The sequence below is a fragment of the Misgurnus anguillicaudatus genome, chromosome 1, assembly GCF_027580225.2.
Source record: "Misgurnus anguillicaudatus chromosome 1, ASM2758022v2, whole genome shotgun sequence".
Classification (NCBI taxonomy): domain Eukaryota; kingdom Metazoa; phylum Chordata; class Actinopteri; order Cypriniformes; family Cobitidae; genus Misgurnus; species Misgurnus anguillicaudatus.
This window is the reverse complement of record NC_073337.2, coordinates 27,623,075-27,636,931: the sequence shown is the minus strand read 5'-3', so window position 1 is coordinate 27,636,931 and position 13,857 is coordinate 27,623,075. Positions and strand designations below refer to the sequence as shown.

Sequence of the window (13,857 nt, the reverse complement as noted above, 5' to 3'; positions counted from 1 at the left end):
GGAAATCAACCTGTTTATGATTTAAAACATGAAGCACAGTGAAGATTCTTCATATAGTCACATGACAACATTTACTGACGATTTGATTGACAGTTCTGCCATCTAGAGGATAAATGAAGTATTACAATATTGATTAGGCAGAATTGCTCCTATAAGTATATTCACTGTACTGTATTTGTATTATATAGTTTATTTATTAAATGTATACTTTTTTATTAAGACTGTTGTGTTTATTTCTAAATTTAACAACAAATATTTATTTACACTGATGATTATTTTGTGTTATATTTGTTCGTTTTTAAATTTATGTACTGATTTTTTGTACTGACCAAACTTGATGTTCAAAATAAATCATCACAGAACATTTACTTATAAATGTTTAATTAATTTCATGAAAGCATATGTGTTTGTGTGTTTATATTAAAGTGTATGAGTGTGTTTGAAGTGATCATATAGTTTCCTGTACATCTGCACACAACAGGATTTGATGCTGAATAGATACTGAAGCGTTTCATTTATTTGATGTAAATTTATCTTCACTCTTGCAGGTGTTTGTCTCCTCTGAACATGGAGGGAGGAGCGTCGTTCATCAGCGCTGACGTTCTGCTGATATATATGGAGAAAATCAAAAATATCTCTTCTGATTTGTCACTCAAGTTGTTTGATGATTTCCTTTCTTATTTCTAATAAGGTAACAGAGAGCGTGATTGGTCTCTCTCTCTCTCTCTCTCTCTATCTCTCTCTATCTCTCTCTCTCTCTCTCTCTCTCTCTCTCTCTCTCTCTCTCTCTCTCTCTCTTTACATTGACTTCTCATTATTCTCTATCAGTCTGTGTGTACAGTAGAGGATTATGGAGATCTGTCTCACACTCATTTTACTTTCCTCTGTAGTAATGACCATTACTGATGGTAAGTACACACTTGTAAATATATATAACTTTAATATGATGTGGTTTTGTTTGTTCTCCTTTACATCTCTCTTGGATTGTATGTATCAGATTTGAATGTGAGGTTGGTGAATGGTAGCAGTCCTTGTTCTGGTAGAGTTGAGGTTCGTCAAGGTCGTAAGTGGGGAACAGTGTGTAATATTCAATGGGATCTGAGAGATGCTGCAGTGGTGTGTAGAGAGATGAACTGTGGAGAGGCTTTACATCCTACATATGATGCTTACTTTGGCGAAGGATCAGGACCAATCGCAATGGCTGTTGTGCAGTGTAGTGGATCAGAGGCCTCACTGAAGAACTGTAGATCAAATGAAAAGTTAATTCAGCACTGTTCTCATTCTCGTGATGCTGGTGTGATCTGCTCAGGTGAGCTTCTGTAAATAATTTCCTGTTTATTCATGACTAATAACAACATCATTCTGTCACAGAATATACAAATGAAAATAGTTTGAGTGGTTGTGATAATTATATTCCAGTTTAGATTTGTGTAAAAAAAACATATACAAAATTTGTGCTAATATATTATTTAAAGGAACAGTATGTAGGATTGTGCCCAAAACTGGTACTGCAATCACACAACTGGTGGCCAATACACAAAATGACAACATAAACATCAATTGAGGGCTGCAACTCCACTTTTTAAATGACAATATCCTGTCCGGACCACTGTTGTCAAATATAAGTATTTGAAATGAAAATGATTTCTTAATGTCTAGTGTATCAGGGCCATTTTATGATTAATTTATATAAATTTCTTACATACTGTTCCTTTAAATCTGTTCAATGAATTTGAGATCAAACTATTACCCAATATCATATAGTTTATGTATCAGAGTGACATCACTTTTATGTGTTTAGAAATGTTTCATATTTTATTCATTCTTTTTTATAAACACATCATATTCCCAGACTTGTTATTGGCAATCAGTAAAGTTATGGAAGAGTCAATGATCTTTGTAAGAATAACTCTTTATCAGTCTATGATCTTCTCTTAACAAATCCAGTTATAATCTTCTGTGTAACTCATCTTGTCAATCAGAAATCATCAACTATGGAAGGTTTACCAGACTTGTGAATGGACCTCATCAGTGTTCTGGAAGAGTGGAGCTGCTTCGTGGGAACACCTGGATGTCAGTGTGTGATGCTGTGTTTGATGATAAGGATGCAGAGGTTGTGTGTAGAGAGCTGAACTGTGGACCTCCTGTACAGCTGCTGGGTGCAGATACTTTTGGTAAAGGAGAGGGGCTGGTGTGGAAACAAGAGATTCAATGTAGAGGAAATGAATCACTAAGTCGATTATGTTCATATGCTTCACATAAAGTAACCTGCTTTCATGACATGGATGTGGGACTTACATGTTCTGGTAAATATCAATGCTGAACCTTTATATAAATAAATCTTATGGGAAAATGCTTAATAAACAGGGATGGACAATACTTCACAATTAAATAAAGTGTAATTTTGGATTTAAAACTTTTTTTGGTATTGTCAACTACATAAAATACTTTGCTCCAGTCAGTCTCTATATGTTGCAGATTTTTTCTTCATTCTTCAAAATAAAGATGTTCAAATTTGGTAACGGCCTTAATGGTTAATCATTCAGATTTGCCTTCAGTTAACACAAAGGAGCACAGACAGCGAAAAAATAGAAAGTGAAACTTAGTATACTGTACATTAAGGTACAGATAGACTTCAGATATTTTAAATCTATTTTATTATTTGTTTATTCCAATTTCTAGTTATGAGCTGTTATTTATTTCAATAACCTTAGATCTTTGTTCAGTTTATGCAGTGGTCTATTTCTATATTCAATCTCTATTCTTCAGTTGTTGTTATTTTCTGTTTCAGTAACCTCTGAGATCTCTGTGCAGGTTACTTTGACCACAAACTGGTGAACGGTCCTGATATCTGCTCTGGTCGAGTTGAAGTTCGATACCTTAATGAGTCAAGAACAGTTTGTGATGCATGCTGGGATATAAGAGCTGCCAATGTTCTCTGTAGAGAGCTGAATTGTGGGATTGCTGTGTCTGTTGTGGGAGTGGACTGGTTTGGAGAGGGATCTGGTGAAATCTGGGCTGATGTGTTTGATTGTCAGGGGAATGAAACAAAACTCTCAGAATGTTCAATCTCTTCATGGAGTCGAGCTGAATCCTCTCATAAACAAGATGTTGGAGTCATTTGTTCTAGTGAGTGAACTTAACATGAAGTTACTGTAGTGTGATCGTAATCAATCTGAAAATGTCAAATCCTTTCTCCAGATTCCTCTCTGTCTCTTCATGATGGTCGAGTAAGGTTGTCTGGAGAGAGAGAGTGTGAGGGTGAGGTGGAAGTTTACATTCATCAGGTTTGGAGGAGAGTTCTGCTGGACTCCTGGAGTCTCACTGAATCCTCTGTGGTCTGCAGACAGCTGGGCTGTGGCTCTGTGCTGAACTTCACTAACTCCTCTTCATCCAGTGATGAACACAGTTATGAGTGTGTGATGGGCTTCCAGTGCTCTGGGACTGAAGATCATCTGAGGAACTGCAGCTCTCCACAAACTCTCAACTGCAGCGCAACACAACAGCTGTCAATCACCTGCCAAAGTGAGGATAACTGAACATATTCATCATGTAGTCAATACCTTTCATAGCCAACATTGTTTTCTCTCTGTATATCAGAACTCACAGGTCAGAGGTCGATCAGGTTGGTGGGTTCTGGTGGAGATTGTGCAGGAAGGCTGGAGGTTTTTCACAAAGGCTCATGGGGTACAGTGTGTGATGACTCCTGGAATATTAAAGATGCTCATGTGGTGTGCAGACAGCTGCAGTGTGGAGTTGCTCTCAGTAATCAGCCAGTACCAGCCTGGTTTGGTCCTGGTTCTGGACCCATATGGCTGGATGATGTGAACTGTGAGGGGAATGAGACGTCACTGTGGAGCTGCTCTTCACGGGTCTGGGGAGATCATGACTGTAAACATCTGGATGATGTAGGAGTCGTGTGCTCAGGTAAGGAGTAGAAATTTAGAAAATATGTTTGTCTTTTCAATTAATTGTATATGTGAATGATGTGCAGCTACATCTAACGAATAAAACAATATTTTTTGTTTGAGTTATTTGCTTTCTTTTGGTGTCTTAAGTTAATCTTAAACTCATTCTTAATCCAATTTTTCAATCTAGAGTTTAAAGAGTTCAGGTTAACTGAAGGCTGTGAAGGGAATGTGGAGGTTTTATACAATGGATCCTGGGGTAATGTTTGCTGGAATCAGATGGAAAGTGACACAGCGAGTCTGATCTGTCAAGAGCTGAACTGTGGAAGATCTGGCAGTCTGTCTTATTCAACATCAAGAGTGCCATCAGCTCATAACTGGTTGGATAATGTTGAATGTCGACCACATGACTCAAATCTGTGGCAGTGCCCGACTTCACCCTGGCGAAAGAATTACTGTAGTCAAAATGAAGTGGCTCATATCATCTGCACTAGTAAGATAAAAATTTAAAATATGTTGTTTTCAAGTTTCTGTTTATTTTTCCTGTGTAATATATAAGTCTAAGGAGTGGTTTTCCGGATAGGCCTTAAGTCTAGTCCAAGACTAAAATACTTGAGTTGTCCTGAAATCAGCTTTACACTATCACATCTTAAAATACATCAGTGCCATTGTTTTGTCTCAAGATGCATAACAGTATTGTTTTTTATAAGGTATAAACTAACTAAGTTTCCCAAAATAATCAAGTCCTAGTCCTGGATTAATCTAAACCCTCTCTGGGAAACTGCCCCTGAAAGTTTTTTTAAGTAAAATTATACAGCAATGAGAGATTTAATGAATTTAAATTCATGTTAAATAGTGAATGAAATGTTGTTTTATGATCTCAGAAGAGATAATTGAGTCACCTTGGAATTGTCTGTCATGTTCTACCTCCGCATCTCCTCACCAGAAACAATGTTCAAGTGCGTTTATACTGTGATAACAAACAGGTTTTAATGATTATTACTTAATTCATTATAAATATCTCTTTTTATTGCACATTTAAATGACAGTTTGTGTTTGAGTGTTTTGTTGTAAATGTTGTTTGATGTGTGTGATTGTAGATCATCTTCCTCTCAGACTGAGTGGAGGGAAGGGTTTGTGTTCGGGGAGACTGGAGGTTTATCATAACTCTGTGTGGGGTTCAGTCTGTGATGATCTGTGGGACATCAGAGATGCTCAGGTGGTCTGCAGGCAGCTGGGTTGTGGAGCAGCATTGAGTGCTGATGGGAATGAAGCGTTTGGTGCTGGTGAAGGTGTTGTGTGGATGAACAGAGTCGAGTGCAGAGGGACTGAGATTCACCTGTGGGACTGTCCTCATGTACTGATAAATCACACTGACTGCTCACACAACAAAGTTAGACTCATCTGTGGAAGTGAGAGGAAAACACTGAGAGATTAATTCATTATCATTTCAGCAGTTTCTTTAATATCTCTGTTTTATTTTACAGACTTGTCAGTGTCTACAACTCCTGCCACAACAACAACAACAACAACATCAGCTTCTCCTTCAGTTTCTCAGACAAACAGGAGATCAGTGACTCCTCCACAAACTCCTCCTCTCTTCAATCCTCCAGTGGTTGTGATTGTACTGGGAGTTTTGCTCTTACTGCTCTTAGTGCCGCTGCTGATACTGATTCAACACAACAGAGAGATGAGGAGAGGTACAGAGATACACACATCACATACAAGTACACATCTGACATATTGAACTACATCAACATCAATCTTACTACAGTCTTGTTCAGTGTATCATCAGTCATGTGTTGTGTTTGTGTGTCTACACTCACAGCTCTCTCTAAGAGGAGACACAGGACTCAGACTGAAGCAGTTTATGAAGTGATTGATCACAGACACACAAATACTCAGAGAGGTGAGACTTCATTCATAATGTTTATTAAAGCTTAAAATATGTCAGTGTCCTCCTAATATCTCGAATAACTGGACACATCAGTGCGGTTGATTTGATTTACTGTTGATTTAAGTCAATAAACAAATCATATATGGAAATATGAAAGCCTGAGCTCTCATTAGTGTATGTTTGTGTATTTAGATGAATCTGTAGATTAGAGTCTATCAGACAGCTGATGTTCATCTATTATTAGTCCTGTTTAACCTTCAGCTTCAAACCACAGAGCTGCAGGTGCATCTTTACAGATGTGTGTAAGTGAGATTATTTTTGGAGGTTAATACGTTAGTGGGGGGATAAGGTGCAGGAGTGTGAGGATGTCTGTGTGTGTTTGCAGACTGCAGTTAGTGTATTTATCATACAAGCAGTCTCACAAGAAACTGCAAAAATTTGATTTAAAGAAATTAATGTTTAGTAAACAACTTGACTCTTCTGCTTCACTTTAACAGGGAGTCTCTTCTCTGAAGAACAGCATCCTGGACACGAAGATGCTGATGAATCAGGTTAGAGGACTAAAGTGAAAATTAAATAAATAAATATTAAATAAAAAAAACAAAATTAATAAATACAGCGTGTAAAAAACACATCACGTGTAATGAACATGTCACCAATTTTTTGTACATATATACTTAAGGTGCCACTGACATGAAAGTTTTACCAGAAACTGCAATCCACACATGCAAAGAAATGATGTTTTATTAACGTAGTTCGGGAGGAGCACGTCAAATAAACCACTTAAGTACTTCCAGCTGTCTATAATCAGTAATCAACAAATACTCTAGTACTGTACCACTAACTGTCCACAATCAGTAATCATCATATCTACCCAATCAGCACAAGGGCAAGCCATATATAAGTCACAGTTTAACTCTCCAAAGATCCTCTGCAGTCTTCAGAATCCCTCCAACACCCCGTCTCCTTTCACTCACCAGGTTAATTTCTAAACCGGGGGGGGGGGGTACTCTGCGTTCGGGCCCATTTCCGAGCTCAGACCCCTCTCCCCGGACAGCACGCCAAATACGTTTACTAATTTAATCTATCCAACTTATTTGTAAGTGTGAACTCGTGAAATCAAACCATAGATGTCCAAAAATAAGTTATGTGTAATCATGTAAAATGACACAGGGAAAAGTATTGGACCCCTGAAGAAAAGGAGGTGTAATGGCACGGAAAGCCAAGTCAGTCAGTAATAAAAAGCAACCCTGCCGTTTGTCAGTGCAAATAATAACAGCTGGTTCAGTCTTAGGTGTCATTCAAGAAACATCTCATGATGGGTAAACACTGATCCCAACACACAGCCAGATAGAAAATAAAGCAGCTAGAATGGCCCAGCCAATCACCTGACTTCAATCCAATTGAAAATCTATGGAAAGAACTAAAGGTCAGAGTTCATAGATGAAGCCAGAGACTCAACATTTGACGAGTGTTTGTGTGAAAGAATGAAAGAGTCAAAATCACACCTGAGCAATTTATGCAACTACTTTATCCATACAGGACACATCTTTAAGCCTTCAATACCAAAAAATGCTTTTGTACAAATAATTTAAATAACATTTCAGTAAGTGTGTTCATTACTTTGTCATTTTACATGATTACACATAACTTAATTTATGGACATCTTTGGTTTGATTTCTTTGCATGTGTTGATTGCATGGGTTCATACCAACATTTGGTAAAAATTTCATAATTTATATTTACTGCGAAATGGTGTTTAATACTTATTTTACCTGCTGTATATGCGAAATTAACAAATTCTGCACCAGGCAGAAATGCTGCAAAGTACTCAAATGAATCACATGCCCATTTTTTCCCCATAAAAGTTTATGACAATGATGTCCCCATTGGCAGCGGCATACAAGGTCAGTAATCTTGTTAGTTATTATAACGTGATTTCATTGCTATTTAATTAAAAACATATGGACCTGTAAGATGAAGTTTACATTATGTTTTGAAGCAGAACAGAACGTCACACCTGAATACAATAATGATGTCATCACTGATGGACTAACAGCAGATCGTCAGACAGGTAGTCGAAAGTTTGATATTTAGTAACAGTAAAAGTGTGAAATATTAAACAAATAAGCCCCAAGAAGCATTGGGTTACCAGTGCATTTTATAACAGCTAAGGGGCCCCCTTAGCTGTTATAAAATGCACTGTAACACCACTACTTCACAGGGCTTATTGCTTTTATAAAACGGTTACTTCATATATATATATATATATATATATATATATATATATATATATATATATATATATATATATATATATATATATATATATATATATATATATATGCATATATATGAAGTAACCGTTTTATAAAAGCAATAAGCCCTGTGAAGTAGTGGTGTTACAGTGCATTTTATAACAGCTAAGGGGGCCCCTTAGCTGTTATAAAATGCACTGGTAACCCAATGCTTCTTGGGGCTTATTTGTTTAATATTTCACACTTTTACTGTATATATATATATGCATATATAAAATGAAACACAAATAAGTTGTAATTATATTAGTACAAATATTACTCTTCCGCCAAAACAAAGTAGGTCCTCAGAATCGAGTGTGGCTGATACAGAGCGTAGTTCCCAACCAACACAGACGCAGCAAAGACACAATAAAAATATGATTTAAGACTGTGGTGTTTATTTTTATAAATCAACATTCATATAATGTATACATTAACATTTATATCGGGCAATTGTTGAAGTAATGATCAAATATGCTTGTAAGCATGTTTAACTCTTTCCCCGTCAGCATTTCTTTTTTTTAAAGTTGCCACCTAGTTTTAGGTAAATGCTTTACAGAAAAATGATCTTCTTTCAATAAACATAAAATATCAAATGAAAGAAGAGACCCTTTGCTTAAAAAACCCTGTTTCATCCTACCTTAATTTGTTCTCTTATCACTACTCAAATGTTTAGCTAAAAGCGGAGATAATTCCATTTTTGTGAAGAACTTTTGTAAGAGATCAGATTCAGAGCACACAGTGCTGAATCCCAAACCGCCTACTTCCATACTATATAGTATGTAAAAAGCGCTACTTTGCGTACTATATAGTATGGAAGTAGGCGGTTTGGGATTCAGCCAGTGTTTTTAGTGTTGAGTGAATGCGTCAGTGTTTAAGTTAGGTAAGATCGCCACCCAGTGGATAAAAGCAGAAATATGAATGTTAGGTAAAAACCCCTCAGGGAACGTTTTCTCTTTATTGATGAGATGACTCAACAATATTTATTGACATTGGTCTGGATATCGCCATTAATTCTGCAACTGTAGACAAAATACATATATGATTAAAGACTGTGGTGTTTATATTCATAAATCAGTACGTAGCAACAGTGGCTCAGTGATACCTATGTTATGGGGTCTGAACCGTAGGTTTACCGGGGTATTTTATCACGGCTTAGAACGCGTTTCAACAAAATAAGATATTTGAGCCAAAATCTCTCCTGAAAAAAACAGCATACCAGCAAGACCAGCATATGTTGTGTTTTGGTGCTGGTTTGCTAGTGAACACCAGCTAAACCAGCATCAGCACCAACATTAGCACCAGCTAAACCAGCACCAAACCAGCATTAGCACCAGCTAAACCAGCACCAAACCAGCATTAGCACCAGCATCCCATGCTGGTCATACCAGCAAGACCAGCATAAGTTGTGTTTTGATGCTGGTATGCTGGTGACCACCAGCTAAACCAGCATCAAACCAGCATAGACCAGCATAATTCCCTTGCTGGTTTGATGCTGTTTTTTCAGCAGGGATATAAAGGGAAAATAAGATACATCATAGTTTTTTATGTGATGCCGTATTTTTAAGTTACACAGACTACACACCTGGATTCATACTTTTTTAAGCTAACACTATTTTTTGATTATTTGTTATGTTTATGGTCTTCTATTTTAATATGTTTGTAGCGGACGTGCCAGAGAATTATGATGATGTCATCATTATTAGACAGGACATTCATGATATAAATGGTGAGTTGAACTGTAATCACTGCACTTGTGTTTCTATTGCTATTAAACTGCATTTGAACCAAAAGACCCCTCATGTGTAATTAGTCTGAGACAGGGAGAGATGATGTCTTGAGACAAATGTGCATTAAAGAGTATAATGTGATAATTTGTTTTAAATCTTCATGTGATTACAACAGTAATGAATTTGCTTTTGTTTTTGACAGACTATGAGGATATAATTGAGGATACTAATACAGAGGGAGGGGCTGTTTGACTCAATGACCACAACCACCACCCATTCTTATCATAATCATATCAAGTGTCTGACATTTAAGTGATTTGATATTGTCTTCATTGCCTTGTTTTTACTGCCATATCAAATGTTCTTACCATGAATAACTTTAGTATATTGGCTTGTAATGCATTTTATTCAATGTATCAGCTTATAATACATTTTAATCTTGATTATATTGGCTTATAATACATTTCAATGGTTTGTGTATCAGCTTATTGTTTTGAGTGCTCTTTGATCTAATAAACAAACCAAAAGACTAATTATTTCATTTTATGGTTTTATTTACAACAAATGTTAAGTGATCTGCAACAACTCCACACCCATCAAATGTCAAAGGTTTTGAATTATGGCACATTTCAACCAAAATTGAAAAAGATCAAGAGTTTCAATTCATGGTTTGATTTATTTGTGCTGAGCTTGAATCTTCTGAAGCAACAGCTCCATCTGCAGGTTGAGGTTGGGTTGACCCTTTTTGGTTTTTCTTTTCAACAACTGATATTTGGCAATTTTCTTTTCTTTGTATTTTTTCAGTGCCTCTTCCCTTTGAGCTTTGTCTTTTAAGAATTCCTGCAAAACAGACATAATAAATCATGGATCAGTCACTTGCAATGGGTGATGAAAGTGTGTATCTTTGACATATTGTAAAGGGTCTTCCTCCCTTACATGATATATAAGACAATATATTGAGAAACAGCAAAGGTCACAAATGAGTCAATTGCATCTTGGTAACAGTCAATATGGAGCGTGTGTGTGTGCCTGGTAATTAAGAGGAATACCAGTAAATTTCTGACCTTGTGGGGACATTTTGAGATCTCCATGAGGAAACAAGCTTATAAATCAAACAGAATGATGTTTATTGAAAATCTAAGGTACAAGAAAGTCTTCTGTGATGGTTGACGTTTAGGAATAGAATATACAGTTTGTATGGTATAAAAACCATTACGTCTATGGAATGTCCCCACAAAACATGGAAACCAGAATGTGTGTGTGTGTGTGTGTGTGTGTGTGTGTGTGTGTGTGTGTGTGTGCATGTAAAAACAAAGATTAGTGTGTCAATGGTCAGTTTCTCGCCTCTCTTTTTCGTTCCCGCTCCTCCTTCATCCTTTCATATTCCTGCTTTGTCTTCTGGTACGATGACACTTTATTCTGTTTTCTTTGGATGAATGGGGTCTTGTGGGAGCTGAGGACACAGATCAGGAATTGGGATTTAAGGCAAATAATTGTATTTGTATACAAACCATAAACACTCCCACAAGGTTCCCACACCTTAGTTAACTTCAAATTCAAGGACCTTTCAAGGACTTTCCAGGTCCAGTACCCTCAAATTTAAGGACTAAATGTGGGGGCAAATTTCAAGTGAGAGCAAGATTACATCGTTACCTTTTAAGATACATTGTTAAAGTTCCCCTTCAAGGAAACTCGCGTTGCGTCACTGCGGTGACACGTTGGGGACGCCTCCAGGGGTAAGTGCGTCTGAATGTGTATATCAAATTTAACCAATGGTGAGGCTTAACGACAAAGACAGGGTGACGCGGGAGGCAGGAAGTATATCACTATCTGAAATATTGCCAAAGACGGTGTTACAGGAACGCAGGAAGTATGGCAAGGGAGACGCAGCGTCTCATTACCTTCTCAGGGAACATCAGTTACATACGTAACCCGAGACATTTTCATGTGTCAAACACAACTATGCAAAAAAAGCATTTTGGTATGAATCAACATTGGCATACAGAAGATATAAGCATTTAAAGTGAACAGTTTAGCATGTGTGCTTAAAAGGTCTAGAATTTTTTATGATATTATCCTACACTACACAGGGAATATGGATTTTTTTTCCAGAAAACTTTTTGCATAAAATAGATTCAAGCACTTTCAATGACCTGTATCTATGTATGTATATATTCAAAAACTTCCCAGGGGCTTGAATCACCCCCCCCCCCCCCAAATTCACAAACTCAAGGATTTCAAGGACCCGTGGGAACCCTGCTCCCATTGATGTTGTAACACAATTTGCACAAAAGTGTGTCATGCTTGCTGGTGAAACTACTGTACAACTTACATGATAACTTACATGAAGCTGTATACCAAACAACTTAATATCTGTACCTTTCAGTCTGTTTTGTGTTTTCTGCTACATTAGATGAATTGGTTAAATGGTCAGCAGAGATGTCAGGTGTTGTTTTTGAGACATGTTTCTCGGATGAAGATCCCAATATCATGGTCTGTTCCTCTTCTTCATCATCTACGTCTCTCCCTTTCCCTCTCTTCTTCTTCTTTATCTCCTCTTCTTCTTTATCTAATCGCTCCTTTTCAGCCAGGTAAAGATGTTTTAGATGATCGGGATATTCCTCCTCTAACTGCACCGTCGACTTTTGTGGTTTTCGCCTTTCCTTGCGAAGAAGTTTGTTGTATTCATGTTTTATTTTCTCTTTTCTTTTAAAAGCAAATCCCAAACCTGATAAAGCACACGAGGAGATATGCAGATTACATTAAAGCTCACGTAACACACGCTGTTTCTGCATTTCTGATATCAATCTGGAGTACCTATAGAGTAGTATGACATCCTTTATATCTCTGAAGAGTCTTTAGTTTAATCAGATTTATAAAAGAAAGATTAGCTTTACCGAGTCTTTCCGATAACGTACGAAGAAATGAAGAAGGAGGAGTTATAACACGGGAGGAGCGAGTACGAGTCATGCAACACTATACAACACTTATAACGTATGATTCACTACATGTTCGTGTCATTTATATAATATACACGCGCCTATTTCCAACATAAGACATAAGTCTTACTTACCACGTGTAACTCGTCATGACCCGGTTCTGAAAATCCACAGCATCAAACACACACGCAAAACTCCGCTGCTAATCCGGATAATAAACTATATCCATTGTTTCCATAAGGCTGGATGTCTTCTCCTTACATCCAAAAACACACTTCTTGTTGTGCCTTGTTGACTTTTGAAATGAAACAAAGCTGAGTGGCGTGATAAGCTGTTAGCAAGCTCTAGCGTCTCCCGCTGACTGACGGCTGGGCGGGGTTTTCCGGGGGAAGTTTTCCGGCGGAAGCCCATATAAAGAAGTGATACGTATCGAAAACCCCTGAAACGTCAGTTAGAACCGTAATCGAAAAAAATTAGCCGAAACTTGTACGAACCCTGGCGAAGTGCATTCGGCACAGAAATACTCTGAAACACGCCCAACTGCATTTTTGACACTTTGCCTACGTTTAGCATGAGGAAACAACTCTATAACTGTGTTAATAAGTCAGAATGCTTGAAATACCATTAAACCCCCCCTTTAACAGCCGTAACGTTATGTGTTTACACTACATAGAGCAGCTGTTTATCCTTATTATTCTGATTATAATAAACTGGACAATTTCTGTGATATTGAAAATACGTTTACGCAAAAAAGGTTTTTAAGTAGCCGATTTAAAACTTAACTCACCCTCGTTTTGACTTCCATCAAATATTTTATTTTCCGGGACCCATTTTCTTTTCCTTTTAGCGTTGTGTGATGGACCACTGTGTGCAAATTTACTTTTAAATTGTTTCCCTTTAATTGTATTTTGTTTAATAGGTGCCATGCTAAAGTTATTCCCACATTTATGTGAAGACAGTTGTTCGCGTGTACAGTCGCACAGTGATGACGTTACGATTTCAGGCATTACTAATTGATACAAACCAGCGCATCATATGGCCGCCATTTGTGTTGCGGAAAAGGCTCGTGTCGCCTACTGAATAAAA

General features: G+C 37.3%; 1 protein-coding gene and 1 pseudogene across 1 annotated transcript; one reads left to right on the top strand and one right to left on the bottom strand.

Annotated features, from left to right (window-relative positions):
* Positions 1–1,197: 1,197 nt before the first annotated feature.
* Positions 1,198–10,084, top strand: LOC141349249 (scavenger receptor cysteine-rich type 1 protein M130-like; annotated as a pseudogene).
* A 391-nt stretch (positions 10,085–10,475) lies between these two features.
* ccdc59 (coiled-coil domain containing 59) lies at positions 10,476–13,778 on the bottom strand. Its single transcript, XM_073869127.1, has 4 exons — positions 13,559–13,778; positions 12,212–12,560; positions 11,177–11,285; positions 10,476–10,672 (listed from the first exon to the last, which is right to left on the bottom strand). Exons 1-4 carry the CDS (start codon positions 13,776–13,778, stop codon positions 10,508–10,510), a joined length of 843 nt encoding a protein of 280 aa, XP_073725228.1. The 3' UTR covers positions 10,476–10,507.
* Between the last annotated feature and the right edge of the window lie 79 nt (positions 13,779–13,857).

What these genes read in the sequence shown, in the direction of transcription:
- ccdc59 (XM_073869127.1), bottom strand. Translation starts at nt 13,778, where the DNA reads ATGCCTGAAATCGTAACGTCATCACTGTGCGACTGTACACGCGAACAA. An exon ending in AACACAAAACAGACTGAAAG is followed by an intron (nt 11,286 to 12,211) that starts GTACAGATATTA and finishes CTGTGTCCTCAG; the next exon opens with CTCCCACAAGACCCCATTCA. An exon ending in AGCGGGAACGAAAAAGAGAG is followed by an intron (nt 10,673 to 11,176) that starts GCGAGAAACTGA and finishes TCTGTTTTGCAG; the next exon opens with GAATTCTTAAAAGACAAAGC.